Source organism: Bos indicus, chromosome 5 (assembly GCF_029378745.1).
Source record: "Bos indicus isolate NIAB-ARS_2022 breed Sahiwal x Tharparkar chromosome 5, NIAB-ARS_B.indTharparkar_mat_pri_1.0, whole genome shotgun sequence".
Lineage (NCBI taxonomy): Eukaryota > Metazoa > Chordata > Mammalia > Artiodactyla > Bovidae > Bos > Bos indicus.
This window is the reverse complement of record NC_091764.1, coordinates 111,448,877-111,463,892: the sequence shown is the minus strand read 5'-3', so window position 1 is coordinate 111,463,892 and position 15,016 is coordinate 111,448,877. Positions and strand designations below refer to the sequence as shown.

Genomic DNA, 15,016 nt, shown 5'->3' with positions numbered 1-15,016 from the left:
ACCCTCGCCCAGATCAAACTGTTCCTATTCTGCGAACTTTCTGCGAACAACGGTAACAACGATGACACGGACTGAATACCCTGGCACACGGAGGTGTAACTACAAGTCCATGTGTGAGGAAGGGCCAAAGAAGAAAAGAACTCTCTGCGGACAGTCCCACTTGACAAATGCTGTTTCTCGGGGAGAGTGCGCAGGGGACCATGAGAAGCTCAGGTGAGCCTGGCTCTGGGGCAGAGACTGAATAAACACGACGGTTGCTGGAGACTAAGCTGCTAACTGGAGAACAAGAAAATCCACCCGTTCACATGCACCTGAAAAATGCGCTGAAAATGTGGCCCCCCGAGTGGAGTTCACAGGCACAGTGCAGACGAGGCTGGCCTCCGTACAGGGTTCATGCAGGGTGAGCTCACCTTCGTTCCCTGGCAACAACGGGGTCATCCTGACTGAAGTTCCCCTCATCCCCCCAAAAACCCATTTCCCATGGACTTAAAACCCTGGGCCCAACCCAGATGAGGGATGACAAAGTGGCTCAGATCTGAGCACGGCGCTTCACACTGCTTGCTTCTTCCCCCCGTGCCCTGTATCCCAGGAACTCCCTGTAAACAGTTGTGTACCATTCACCCGTATACCCAGAATGGGAGGACAGAGAGGCAAGATCGCTGGTGCGCCCGCCAGTGTGAAGTGATCTCCTTCGAATACCCTTACAACCGAGCACTGCTCACCTCACACCGAGTGCTTCTGCCCTCCTCAACAAGGAAGGAGTATTTCTGACCCCACTTATTTCAGCAGCAGTTGCAGTCGAGCCTTACTCTTTCTCTAACTAGAATTCACCACTTTGGCACTTTTCTGTTCTCTTCTCACCTTCTGCAGTTAGTAGACGCTTCGGGTTCAGGGACAGGATGAGAGACTTGGCCAAATTAAATACACTTCCACTTCAAATGCTCAGAGCAAGCAAGGCTGAGAAGAGGGAAACTGTATTTGCAGGTGGGGTCAGCCAGGAACTCCAGCCATTATCGTCCCTCCAGCAGCCACTGAGACAAACTAACACAATCAGGACAAAGCTGACAGGTACAGTCCCCATACAGAATGATGAGCGCTGTTCTGTGTGCGCTCAGTCGTGTCTGACTCTGCGACCCCATGGACTGTAGCCCGCCAGGCTCCTCTGTCCATGGAATTCTCTCGGCAAGAATAATGGAGCGGGCTGCCATTTTCTATTCCAACCACTGTTTTATTTCTTTTAAAACAAAAGGCTCTTTAGGGATATATTTACAATAGGGAGAACCATCTCCTAAATGATCCTTGCATATGATACAGCAGAGCAAGAAGGGCCCAGCTCCCCTCTGCGCGGAAGCTGGAAGGAGCCTCTCTGGGCCATTTAGTCCTTGACCCTCTGATGGCTGGTGAGAATGAGGCAGTGAGGTGGCACGACAGAAGAGGCTAAATCTTAGAGTCAGAAATCTTGAGAACTTGCCATTGAGCCCTGACTGACTAGCTGGGTGACCTCAAATGAGTTACTCAGCCCCTCAGCTATGTAAAGGGGATAATGACGCCGGCACGGCCTCAATCACAGGGTTGTAGTAAGGACAACACGGCTACTAAAATACTGCACGTGAACATTTTATCAACTGTTAAAGGACTCTACGAACGTGGGCTATCAAGTCTTTTACGATTTCCATCCACAGGACAAAGGTCACGTTTCAGAAGGCACTCAGCAATCCAGATTGTCCTGTGAGGTCCATTTCACCTTCTGAAATGGAGCCAGGAACGGTCTCTGAAACCCACACTGATGCCATCCTGGGCTTGAGACCAAAACTATTACATTGAGCAGACTTGGGAAAAGGCTTTTCTACACCAGCGCAGTATATTCCCTGCCCCATCCAAGGACCAGGTGGTGCTGATGACCTAGCAACCAGCAAGAAGAGAGAACACCCACAAGCTCCCCCAGGGAGATCAGAGTTTCTAAAACTGAACTCAACCTGTTCCAGTTGAAACTGCTTATCCACAGTATACCCTCCACTCAGGCCGTGCTCTACTAGCTGGGAGCCAGTGAGGGGTAGGAGCTCTGCCTAACAAGGGGGAAGGAGCCTGGGTCCTTGCGCAATTAGGAAGGAGCCCTGTGGTTTAGTTTCAGTTTTACAAGATGAAAAAGCTCTGGAGATCTGTTACATCATAAGATGAATATTCTTAACACCACTGAACTGTACACATACAACTAGTTAAAAGTATTTTAAAAAAAAGGAGGAACCACTGTCCCAGTGGGCAGGGCTGAGGATGCAGAATGTGAACTCTGCTGACACTTCAGACACGGTGTTTAACCTGCCTCCTCAGACACAAGAATGGGAACAGACATACTCACCACCCCGTGTACTGGCAGTGGCGGTGATGAGTAACACTGGCCCTGTGGCTTCCTAGGATGACGACACAGAACTCTGAACATTCCAACTTCTTTTACTTGAAAAGGTCATATGATTCGAACTAAACATGACCTGGCTTAAGTATACATGATAAGAACTAACATACATTGAGCATGTACCATGTGCTGGGCATTTTTCCCCTCTTTGCTCTCTTACTCTTCACAACAATCCCATGAGGTCAGTCACATTGTTAGCTCCCCTGTCAGATGAAGAAACTGAGGCAGAGGTCAGGTAACTGGCCCAAAGTCACCATGCGAGTAAGCTGTGCAGTCGTGAGTTGAACCTAGAGCTCACGGTGCTGGGGTGCAGGTTACAGGGGTCCCAAACAGCCTGCAGCCCCACCTTGTACCCACCTGCTCTCCACGCACCACTAGACCATATGCCCCAGGACCATTCTGGCTCATTCACTGCCCCCAGGGCCGTACTTGACAGACAGGACTTGATGCATCTGTTCCACCCGTGAGCTACTAAGTCTATGTTTATTTTTGGTTTTTGGAGGAGGTAGTGGCAGCACCTTTAACGCGACTCACACTCAAAACAGACTCTGAACACAAAGTCTTCAGTACTCACTTCCACTTTCCCTATGCAGGCATAGGGAAGTGGGCATCACTTCGTACCTGCTGTTTACTCCCAAAGGCAGGTCTGCCAATCAACCCAAAACCATTCCACATGGCTCCTCCTGCCTTCCCTCTCTGTTGAAAACAGTACCCTCCACCCAGCTGGCATGCCTTCCACCTCAAAGTCATCCTTCATCCTCCCTCCTCCTGCTACACCAGCCCCCACTTGGTAAAGTCCCCTGCTGCCCACATTGCACCTACATGCAGCCACCCCACCGCCTCAGTCCCTCATCTGCTCAGATTCACCCACTCTGAGGCCTCTCACCGATTTATTCTGCATGCTGCCCCTGCCCTGACCCCTCATCCACACCACTCCCCGGCTGACAAAGCTGTGGTGCCCACCACCCCCTCATCAGATATCACGACTTCCTCAACAGGAGATTGGATGTCCTTCTAGACCTGGGTCAGTCTCAACTCCAGTCACCTGTCTTCAATTCAGTCAGTTCAGTCGCTCAGTCGTGTCCGACTCTTTGCGACCCCATGAATTGCAGCACGCCAGGCCTCCCTGTCCATCACCAACTCCCGGAGTTGACCCAGACTCACGTCCATCGAGTCAGTGATGCCATCCAGCCATCTCATCCTCTGCCGTCCCCTTCTCCTCCTGCCCCCAATCCCTCCCAGCATCAGAGCCTTTTCCAATGAGTCAACTCTTCACATCAGGTGGCCAAAGTACTGGAGTTTCAGCTTTAGCATCATTCCTTCCAAAGAAATCCCAGGGCTGATCTCCTTAGAATGAACTGGTTGGATCTCCTTGCAGTCCAAGGGACTCTCAAGAATCTTCTCCAACACCACAGTTCAAAAGCATCAATTCTTCGGTGCTCAGCTTTCTTCACAGTCCAACTCTCACATCCATATATGACCACTGGAAAAACCATAGCCTTGACTAGACAGACCTTTGTTGGCAAAGTAATGTCTCTGCTTTTGAATATGCCATCTAGGTTGGTCATAACTTTCCTTCCAAGGAGTAAGCGTCTTTTAATTTCATGGCTGCAGTCACCATCTGCAGTGATTTTAGAGCCCCCAAAAATAAAGTCTGACACTGTTTCCACTGTTTCCCCATCTAGTTGCTGAATTAAATACAGTCATCAGGTTACAGTGGAACTTGCTGGTCACCTTGGCATGACAGGAAACAGAGCTCACATACCACTGGCCAAGAACCACTGAAGCACTCTGTGCATTTTCTCATTAACTCTTGCAATAAGCTGAAGAAGTGGGTACTATTTTAGTGGTGGTGCTCAGTCGTGTCCTCTTTGCGACCCCACTGTAGCTAGCCCGCCAAGCTCCTCTGTCCATGGAATTTTCCAGGCAAGAATACTGGAGTGGGATGCTATTTCATCTACAAATGAGGAAATGGAGGCCTGGACAGATTGAATGATTTGCCCTAAATCCCACAGTTGTTAGCAGCAGAGCCACAAAGGCAGTCCTCTGAGGTCTGGACACTATACTTGCTTTAGAGACTTTTGAAACAGAGTATAGTTATGTTTACAGCTTCCCAGTGGCTTAGTTGGTAAAGAATCTGCCTGCAGTGCAGGAGACCTGGGTTCAATCCCCAGGTTGGGAAGATCCTCAGAGAAAGAAATGGCAACCCACCCCAGTATTCTTGCCTGGAGAATTCCATGAACAGAGGAGCCTGGTGGGCTACAGTCCATGGAGTCACAAAGAGTAGGACTGGACTTATGTGACTAAACCACATAGTTATGTTTGGGGGAACATGATCTAATCCTCAAGAGAACTGAATCCACTGAAGAATGAGCCAGATGGAACAAGATCTAAGTTTTAACCAGTAATTTTTCTAGCATTTTCATACATTAAATGTTCTATGAAGAAAAATGATCCCTAGTAGGACTTGAAACTAAGGGCCTTTTTAACTGGGAGCATTTTATAAGGGAACATTCTGTTATTTATGTTGGTATTTCCTTCAGTATGCCTGAAGAACTCTGGCCCCTAAAAGGAAAGATTCTCCCTTTCCTGGTCCCCTGTATCAGAAAAAATGAAACCTACAGGAACACAGGCCTACCTACCTGAGACTTCTTAATGCATCTGTGAGGTGGAGGTGGGAGAGAGGCAGGCGTGTCTCTGGAAGGCACCTGTGTCCTCTTTCCCTTGGAATTAGGATGGGAGGGGAAAGGAGAGGATCCTAAATGATCCCTCCCAGCTTGCTGTGGAGGAAGACCAGGCCCTTTTCCAGCTGCTTCTCCCGGGCCTCGGGATCCTCCAGTTTCTGGTTTTTCCGGAACTCACGGCGGATGGAGGCAAGGTAGAAGTCTCGATCAGTGTAGCGAAGCTGTCGGCCTTGGCGAAGCAGAGCCCGGTAGAGACTCAGCACCGCCTCTCGGCTCCATGAGGCCATGGGGGACTGACAGGGGCTGGGCGTCAAGCTATACACAGGAGGGAAGAAAGAGAAGCCTAGAATCAGAATTAATGATAGAAGGGAACTACACTGTTGTTCTCGTTCAGTTGCTCAGTTGTGTCCGACTCTTTGTGACCCTTTGGACTGTAGCCTGCCAGGCTCCTCAGTCCATGGGATTCTCCAGGCAAGAATACTACAGTGGGTTGCCATTTCCTTCTCCAAGGGGATCTTCCCCACCCAGGGATTGAACCCACATTTCCTGCATTGACAGGTGGATTCTTTACCGCTGAGTCACCAGGAAAGCCCAGAAGGACCTATGAAAGTGAAATGTGAAAGTGTTAGTTGCTCAGTCATGTCTGATTCTGCAAACCCATGGACTGTACCTCGCCAGGCTCCTCTGTCCATGGGATTCTCCAGGCAAGACTACTGGAGTAGGTAACCATTCCCTTTGCCAGGGGATCTTCTTGACCCAGGGATTGAACCCAGATCTCTCTTGTTGCAGACACATTCTTTACCATCTGAGTCACCAGTAATTCTGTAGTTCTTAATCCAGGTCTCAGAGAGCCCCTCAAGGTCACACTGTGACTTAGTGGCAGGGCCGGGACTAGATTCCAGCCTACAGACTCCTGCTCCTGGGAAACTACCAGCTACGCTGAAAGGTCAGGGACTGGAAGCTGGACTACCTGGGCTTGAATTTTGGCTCTGCCACTTACCTGCCATATGATTTTGGGCAAAGTACATAACCTCTCTGAGCATCAGTTTCCTCACTTGTAAAATAGAAATAATGCTATCTACATTTATATACTGCTATGTACTTTTATGCTAATAGTACTTACCTCATAGGATTATTTTGAAACTTGCCTGAGATATCGCATGTAAAGTGAAAGGAAGTAAAAATATTAGTTAGTCACATCCATCTCTTTGTGACCCCATGGACTGTATGTAGCCCGTCAGGCTCCTCTGGAGCCTAGCTTCTCTAGGCAACTGGAGTGGGTTGCCATTTCTTCCTCCAGAGGATCTTCCCGACCCAGGGGTTGAACCCCAGTCTCCTGCACTGCAGACAGATTCTTTACCATCTGAGCCACCAGGGAAGAAGCACACGTAATATAACTTCACCACAAGGGGCCTCAGTCATACTTGAATCCTAGCACCAACACTTAGTAAGCTAATTACCCTGGGCAAGTTTCTTAACCTCTCTGGGCTTACCTTAGTTCCTCATTTGTAAAATGAGGATTAAAACTGTATTTTCCATATGGTTAGTATGAGGATTAAATGTGGTTAGAATAGCACTCAGCATATGCCAAGCCATCTATTGTGGCAGCTATGATTAATGCTACCTCCCCTTGTGTGTTTGTAAGTGTTCAATAAGTATCAGATTTAGTTACACATAAACCACCATCATCTACCTTCAGTAACAATAAACCCTTACAGAACCAGGAGTGTTACCATTTGCAAAGTGCTTTGTCATCCATTATCACATTTAAACTGAGGAACTTATGAAGTGGACAGGGTTCATAACAACAATGGTTAATGTTTATTGATTGTTTACTATTATAGCACGCACTGGCCAAGCAGGTCCCACGTGACATCTCATTCCATCAACAATTCTAGTGTCACCAGTATCTCCATTTTAAGTGGAGGAAACTGATGCTGCCAGAGAGAAGTAACTCGCCCACAGGCAGGGCTGTAAAGGGGGGGGTGCACTTCCGACCCCGACTCAGCCTGCCTGTGGAATGAAAACTACCGTGGGCTGGGATCTTACCATGCATACAGCACTTCTAGGTGCTGTACAGACTTTCCCAGTTCAGCGCCTGGCACATACCGAGGGCTCAAAAAATAACGAAGGACGCTCACAGTGTCCCTGTGTGGAAAAAATGATCACCCCTCTTTCTGAAATAAATGAGACTGAATGGGAGAGGTATCTGACTGGTAAAAAGGTCTAAACTTTGGGCCCAAAGTCAGCTACCGTCAGCCTCTGGCTTTGCGAGCCTGCTGCGCGAGGGTGAGCCAGCCACCGTCCTCATCCCTTTACCCTCAACTGCAGAAGAGCGCCCCTCGGCGCCAAGTCTCCCTGAGTGGGACAGATGAATCCAGAAATCAACAGTAAAGTGTTTTACGAAGTAGGAGGGGACTGGCATGCAAGAGCTGTTACAAGGTCGACAGGCGAATGGGCGGGTGGGCCCTGGAGGGTCCCCAGGTCCTCCCCCTACCTGGGGGGATCGCACCGAACCAGGGTGGAAAGACCCTGAGGCTGGGGCAGGGGGGCTCTGGGGCACCGGGAGAGCTCCGGAGGTTGGGGCGAGGCCCCGGAGCGGCCTCCAGGGGAAAACCCAAGGCAGGCTGGGGCGAGACCCCCGGTGATCAGGCCGGTAGTGTGGGCCCCGGCCGGGCTGGGGACTCAAACAGCGACCCTGAGAGAAGGCGTGGCGAACCCCCACCCCTAGCCGTCACTCCTCCCCTCGCTCACCTGAGGACCGCGCGCACTTCCTCTACTCAAGATTCGCCTCTCGCCCGGTACCTCTCCTAGGGTCACCCACCAACATGGCCCCTTTACTTCCGGGCCACGACCTTGCGACCGGAGCTGAGAGGAGGAACCGAAGGGAGCCGGGAAGCCGACGGTGGCTGAAGGACTTCCGGTCTCCCCTGCCTAGGCCTCTCTCGGGGTGGGGCCAGGAGCCGCGTCGGGCCCCGCCCCTCTCGGGGCCCCGCCCCACAGTCCTGAGTCCCGCCTCTATACGTGACGTCACCTAAGGATGGGCCTGGCCAGGCCATTTGGACCCCGCCCAGAGGGCCCCAGAGGGCCGCGGACAAGTGGTCCGGTGGAAAAGAGGGGGAAACCGTTGTGCGGGCTGGTCACCCAACCTGCTGTCAGCCCTATGACCTGTCAGGCCCCAGCACTGTTTGCTGATCTTGGGCTGGAGCCGTGGAGGGTCCCTGGGGAGGTTTAGCACTAACAATGTTCTCTATCGTGGGTTTTAAAGCTCTTCGAGATTGCTCTCTTTTCATCCTTCCGCGCTGTTACCGCTCGACTGTTAAAGACCTACTGTTCAAGGTCCTCCTCAAACATCCCCACTAGAAGTCTCCAGCTCATTCCGCGCCCCTCATCCAACACACCTAGGTGTCTCTTTTGAGTCCCACAGAACTGTTTGCACATCCCAGTTAGGGCTTCAGTCCTTCAAGGAAATGTATTGTTTGGGTTTTGTGTGTTTTTTTTTTTTTTTTTTTTCTTTTTTTGCTAATCCGGGTCTTAGTTGGGGCACTCAGGATATTTGTTGCTGCATGCGAACTCTTAGTTGTGACTTGTAGGATCTAATTCCCTGACCAGGAATGGAACCTGGGCCCCCTGCGTTGGGAGTGCAGAATATTGGCCACTGGACCACCAGGGAAGTACACAAACACGTTTATTGGCGCCTGTTATTTGCTAGGCACTGTTTTTAAATTTCTCCATTACTTTTTGTCTCTCATCAGATTTGAGGGCAGGAGCCCATGTCCTTATGGAATCTGTCAGCCCTTTTCCCCCTTTTGCCAGCTCAGCATCTCAGAAGGGGAGGGGAAAAGGCAGGCTTTGAAATCAGGCCCAGCCTGCTCCAAATTCAGCTCTACCTTAAAGAGAGCAGCCTGCCCTCTGGCAACTTTCCTAACCTGACCCCTCTCAGACCCTCTCAGCCCCTCTCAGCCTTTGTGAGGATTAAAAAGCATCTAGCAGGAAGGGGCAGTGGCTGAGAGGAGCAAGCCCACATCCAAGGAGCGGTGGCTGCGCGGGCGCAAGAGGCCCGAGAGGAGCTACCCCACATTCAAGGTCAAGAGGGGCGACCTCGTCCAAGGTAAAGAGCTGCAGCTGCCCTTTGCTGGAGCAGCTGTGAAGAGATACCCCACATCCAAGGTAAGAAAAACCCAAGTAAGATGGTAGGTGTTGCAAGAGGGCATCAGAGGGCAGACACACTGAAACCATAATCACAGAAAACTAGCCAATCTGATCACATGGACCACAGCCTTGTCTAAGTCAGTGAAACTAAGCCATGCCATGTGGGGCCACCCAAGACGGATGGGTCATGGTGGAGAGGTCTGACAGAATGTGGTCCACTGGAGAAGGGAATGGCAAACCACTTCAGTATTCTTGCCTTGAGAACCCCATGAACAGTATGAAAAGGCAAAACGATAGGATACTGAAAGAGGAACTCCCCAGGTTGGTAGGTGCCCAATATGCTACTGGAGATCAGTGGAGAAATAACTCCAGAAAGAATGAAGGGATGGAGCCAAAGCAAAAACAACACCTAGTTGTGGATGTGACTGGTGATAGAAGCAAGGTCCGATGCTGTAAAGAGCAATATTGCATAGGAACCTGGAATGTCAGGTCCATGAATCAAGGCAGATTGGAAGTGGTCAAACAGGAGATGGCAAGAGTGAATGTCGACATTCTAGGAATCAGCAAACTAAAATGGACTGGAATGGGTGAATTTAACTCAGATGACCATTATATCTACTATGGGGTAGCCACCATGGTCAACAAATGCAGTACTTGGATGCAATCTCAAAAATGACAGAATGATCTCTGTTCATTTCCAAGACAAACCATTCAATATCACAGTAACCCAAGCCTATGCCCCAACCAGTAACGCTGAAGAAGCTGAAGTTGAATGATTCTATGAAGACCTACAAGACCTTTTAGGACTAACACCCAAAAAAGATGTCCTTTTCATTATAGGGGACTGGAATGCAAAAGTAGGAAGTCAAGAAACACCTGGGGTAACAGGCAAATTTGCCCTTGGAGTATGGAATGAAGCAGGGCAAAGGCTAATAGAGTTTTGCCAAGAGAACGCACTGGTCATAGCAAACACCCTCTTCCAACAACACAAGAGAAGACTCTACACATGGACATCACCAGATGGTCAACACCAAAATCAGATTGATTATATTCTTTGCAGCCAAAAATGGAGAAGCTCTATACAGTTAGCAAAAACAAGACTGGGAGCTGACTGTGGCTCAGATCATGAACTCCTTATTGCCAAATTCAGACTTAAATTGAAGAAAGTAGGGGAAACTACTAGACCATTCAGGTATGACCTAAATCAAATCCCTTATGATTATACAGTGGAAGTGAGAAATAGATTTAAGGGACTATATCTGATAGACAGAGTGCCTGATGAACTATGGATGGAGGTTCATGACATTGTACAGAAGACAGGGATCAAGACCATCCCCATGGAAAAGAAATGCAAAAAAGCAAAATGGCTGTCTGGGGAGGCCTTACAAATAGCTGTGAGAAGAAGAGAAGTGAAAAGCAAAGGAGAAAAGGAAAGATATAAGCATTTGAATGCAGAGTTCCAGAGAATAGCAAGGAGAGATAAGAAAGCCTTCTTCAGTGATCAATGCAAGAAAATAGAGGAAAACAACAGTATGGGAAAGACTAGAGATCTCTTCAAGAAAATTAAAGATACCAAGGGAACATTTCATGCAAAGATGGGCTTGATAAAGGACAGAAATGGTATGGACCTAACAGAAGCAGAAGATATTAAGAAGAGGTGGCAAGAATACACAGAAGAACTGTACAAAAAAGAGCTTCACGATCCAGATAATCACGATGGTGTGATCACTCACGTAGAGCCAGACATCCTCGAATGTGAAGTCAAGTGGGCCTTAGAAAGCATCACTACGAACAAAGCTAGTGGAGGTGATGGAATTCCAGTTGAGCTATTTCAAATCCTGAAAGATGATGCTGTAAAAGTGCTGCACTCAATATGTCAGCAAATTCGGAAAACACAGCAGTGGCCACAGGACTGGAAAAGGTCAGTTTTCCTTCCAATCTCAAAGAAATGCAATGCCAAAGAATGCTCAAACTGCCGCACAATTGCACTCATCTCACACGCTAGTAAAGTAATGCTCAAAATTCTCCAAGCCAGGCTTCAGCAATACATGAACCGTGAACTTCCAGATGTCCAAGTTGGTTTTAGAAAAGGCAGGGGAACCAGAGATCAAATTGCCAACATCCGCTGGATCATCAAAAAAGCAAGAGAGTTCCAGAAAAACATTTATTTCTGCTTTATTGACTATGCCAAAGCCTTTGACTGTGTGAATCACAATAAACTGTGGAAAATTCTGAAAGAGATGGGCATACCAGACCACCTGACCTGCCTCTTGAGAAACCTGTATGCAGGTCAGGAAGCAACAGTTAGAACTGGACATGGAACAACAGACTGGTTCCAAATAGGGAAAGGAGTACATCAAGGCTGTATATTGTCACCCTGCTTATTTAACTTATATGCAGAGTACATCATGAGAAATGCTGGGTTGGAAGAAGCACAAGCTGGAATCAAGATTGCGGGGAGAAATATCAATAACCTTATATACACAGATGACACCACCCTTATGGCAGAAAGTGAAGAGGAACTAAAAAGCCTCTTGATTAAAGTGAAAGAGGAGAGTGAAAAAGTTGGCTTAAAGCTCAACATTCAGAAAACTAAGATCATGGCATTTGGTCCCATCACTTCATGAGAAATAGATGGGGAAACAGTGTAAACAGTGTCAGACTTTCTTTTTCTGGGCTCCAAAATCACTGCAGATGGTGATTGCAGCCATGAAATTAAAAGACGCTTACTCCTTGGAAGGAAAGTTATGACCAACCTTGATAACATTAAAAAGCAGAGACATTACTTTGCCAACAAAGGTCCGTCTAGTCAAGGCTATGGTTTCTCCAGTGGTCATGTATGGATGTGAGAGTTGGACTGTCAGGAAAGCTAAGCACTAAAGAATTGATGCTTTTGAACTGTGGTGTTGGAGAAGACTCTTGAGAGTCCCTTGGACTGCAAGGAGATCCAACCAGTCCATTCTGAAGGAGATCAGTCCTGGGTGTTCATGGGAAGGAATGATGCTGAAGCTGAAACTCCAATACTTTGGCCACCTCATGCAAAGAGTTGATTCATTGGAAAATACCCTGATGCTGGGAGGGATTGGGGGCAGGAGGAGAAAGGGATGACAGAGGATGAGATGGCTGGATGGCATCACTGACTCGATGGACATGAGTCTGAGTGAACTCTGGGAGTTGGTGATGGACAGGGAGGCCTGGCGTGCTGCGATTCATGGGGTTGCAAAGTCAGACACAACTGAGCGACTGAACTGAACTGAACTGAGCAGGAAGGGGTGGGCACCCACAGAGCAGTTGCCCACCCGTCCAATTATTCTTGCACAAATCGTTGTTTGGGGTCTCTAATGTCAATCCTAAAGAAAATCAACCCTGAATGTTCATTGGAAGGACAGATGCTGAAGCTGAAGCTCCAGTACTTTGCCCACCTCATGCGAAGAGCTGACTCACTGGAAAAGACCCTGATGCTGGGAAAGATTGAGGGCAGGAGGAGAAGGGGCAACAGAGGATGAGGTGGTTGGATGGCATCACTGACTCAATGGACATGAGTTTGAGCAAGCTCCAACAGATAGTGGAGGACAGGGAGGCCTGGTGTGCTGCAGTCTGTGGGGTTGCAGAGAGTCAGACACACTGAATGAATGGACAACAACAACATGCCCTGCACTGCCACGCGAGTGGCCGATGAGATGAGATCACGTCCAGATGTAAAAGGAAGTGATAAGAATTGGGAGGAAAAAATAATGCGTAAGGATGGAGAGAAAGGAGCTGCTTTTATACCTGAAACGTTGCTGGAGAGCCTGTCTGATAAGAGGACCTGAGTAGGACCTGCAGGAGGGGCATTCCAGGTATTGGCCCTCAGGTGGGCCCTTAGTCTATCTTAGGAGCAGCCAGGGAGGCGGCCAGTGCCTGGGGGAATAGAGTGAGCAAGAGGTGAAGAAGAGGCAAGACAGGAGGTCCTTGTCACAGACGGGGAGAGGAGACCATCTGAGACAGGAGCCACCAGAGGATTTGGAGTAAAGTAGTGATGGGATCTGACATCCATTAGTTTGTCTGTGGTTAAAAAAAAAATTATACTTAGAATTAGCCAACTGGACTTAGTTTAGATGATACAATTTGTTGGCACCACCCAAAGCATTACAGGGCCTGTCGAACCTATATGCCTTTTTCTCTCCATCAGACCCCATCAGGGTGCTGGCCTGGCTAGGTGATGTCATAAAAGCATCTTCCCAGCCTGTCTGATACCTGTGTTGATGGCCTTGACCTCCACAAAGAACATGAGTGTGTTGCTGTCTTCTCTTTCACAGTGGATCCAGTGGCCTGCGGGACGTGGTACTGGCATAGTGGTCAAGCTTGGTTCTCCTGGGGATGCACTTATGAGAATATTTAGGCTCCCATTGTAGCCATGGTGTCTATGTCCTCTGGAAGGTGGGTGACATGTGGATTTTCTTTTGTGTGTGTGTCTTTGGTTGCGTTTCAGCACTGCCTTCCTGACCTTCAAAGTCTGTTTTGACGTTAGCTCTGGGAGGGCAGGGGCTTTCTTCTTCACTTTTGGTGTCATCTTTGAGAAAAAGGCCCCTGCATTCTATTTTCAAAGGATCAGTCTGACTGGAGACTAATAGAAGGCTGAAGGGCTAAAGCAGAGTGACTGGTCAAGAGGCTGCTGCAAAGCCCCAGGGGAGAGAGGACAGGGACTTGGCCCAGGGGGCAGCAGTGTGGAGGGGAGTGGTCGGATCCAGGAAGTATTCGGAGGTAGGGCCACAGTTTGTTGATGGGGGAGTGAGACGGAGGGTCAACCATGGCTTTGGGGTCCTGCCTGAGTAATGCCCTATTGCTTCCCCTGCTCCAACCTATTCAAGAGCATCTTCCAGGCTTCCCATGTTTCTAAGAGAAGGCAGTTTTCTGGGGTCTAGAGTCTCCACTCACATAAAGGAAGATCTCCCATGACAGAGGGAGCCCCATCAATACTGGGGAGACCGTGGACCCCTGGAACATCTAGGAAAGGGAGGGACCTGGATAGGGGCCTTGAGGAGGCTAAGATTTAGGAGTAATAATGTGTGTGGCATCTGGGATCTTAGGCATCATTCCCCGAGGGCTGGATTGGTGTGGGAGAAACACCGAAATGGCAGCAGACCCTACATGTGCCTTTATGAAGCAGCTGTTGTGTGCCAGGCACGTGGCTAAGTACTTTACAAATGTTGTTTATGTCAAAAGTCCATGTTGGGTCAGCATGATTGTCCTGATGATGATAAGCAAAGCAGAGAAAGGTTCAGGCATTTCCCTAAGACACCAAGCCAGGCAGCTGAGAGGCTCACTGTGGAGCCCAGGTCTGTCTTACTCCAAAATGTGTATTCTTCCAACTCTTCGAGGCTGCCCTACTTTGCTCTTTAAGGAAATAATTTTGTGACCCACATAAGCCTAATTGGTGACATTCCCAGCTGGAAGACCAAGGGAACTTTTATATCTCCCCTGACCCTCCTGTTCTGGAGAACATTAGTTTTAGGAAGGAAAGAGGAAGGCCCCTTGGGCATCTGCCCTTCAGATAAGCTCCCGCAGACTCTTCTTGCTCTTCAGAGCAAACTCTGGGAGACAGTGAAGGATAGGAAATCTGGGTGTGCTGCATCCCTGGGGCTCACGAAGAGTTGTATGTGCCTTAGAGACTGAACAGCAACAAGACAGAAAGCCAACCTAGCCCACCAACCCTCCCCAGCCTACCCAGGGAGACTCAGGGTGTAGGAAAGTGTAGATGCTCTTACTACCCAGGATGACGGAGATGTTG

The 15,016-nt window shown here is 48.9% G+C and overlaps 1 protein-coding gene across 2 annotated transcripts; it reads right to left on the bottom strand.

Moving 5' to 3' along the window:
• Positions 1-5,168: 5,168 nt before the first annotated feature.
• On the bottom strand, positions 5,169-8,232 carry MIURF (mitochondrial elongation factor 1 upstream open reading frame). Of its 2 annotated transcripts, none has more exons than XM_070790443.1 (2): positions 7,849-8,232; positions 5,169-5,409 (listed from the first exon to the last, which is right to left on the bottom strand). In XM_070790443.1, exon 2 carries the CDS (start codon positions 5,379-5,381, stop codon positions 5,169-5,171), a length of 213 nt encoding a protein of 70 aa, XP_070646544.1. In that variant the 5' UTR covers positions 5,382-5,409; positions 7,849-8,232. The 2 variants fall into 2 exon arrangements, with proteins under 2 accessions (XP_070646544.1, XP_070646545.1); XM_070790444.1 differs by lacking the exon at positions 7,849-8,232 and adding an exon at positions 7,144-7,832.
• Positions 8,233-15,016: the final 6,784 nt, after the last annotated feature.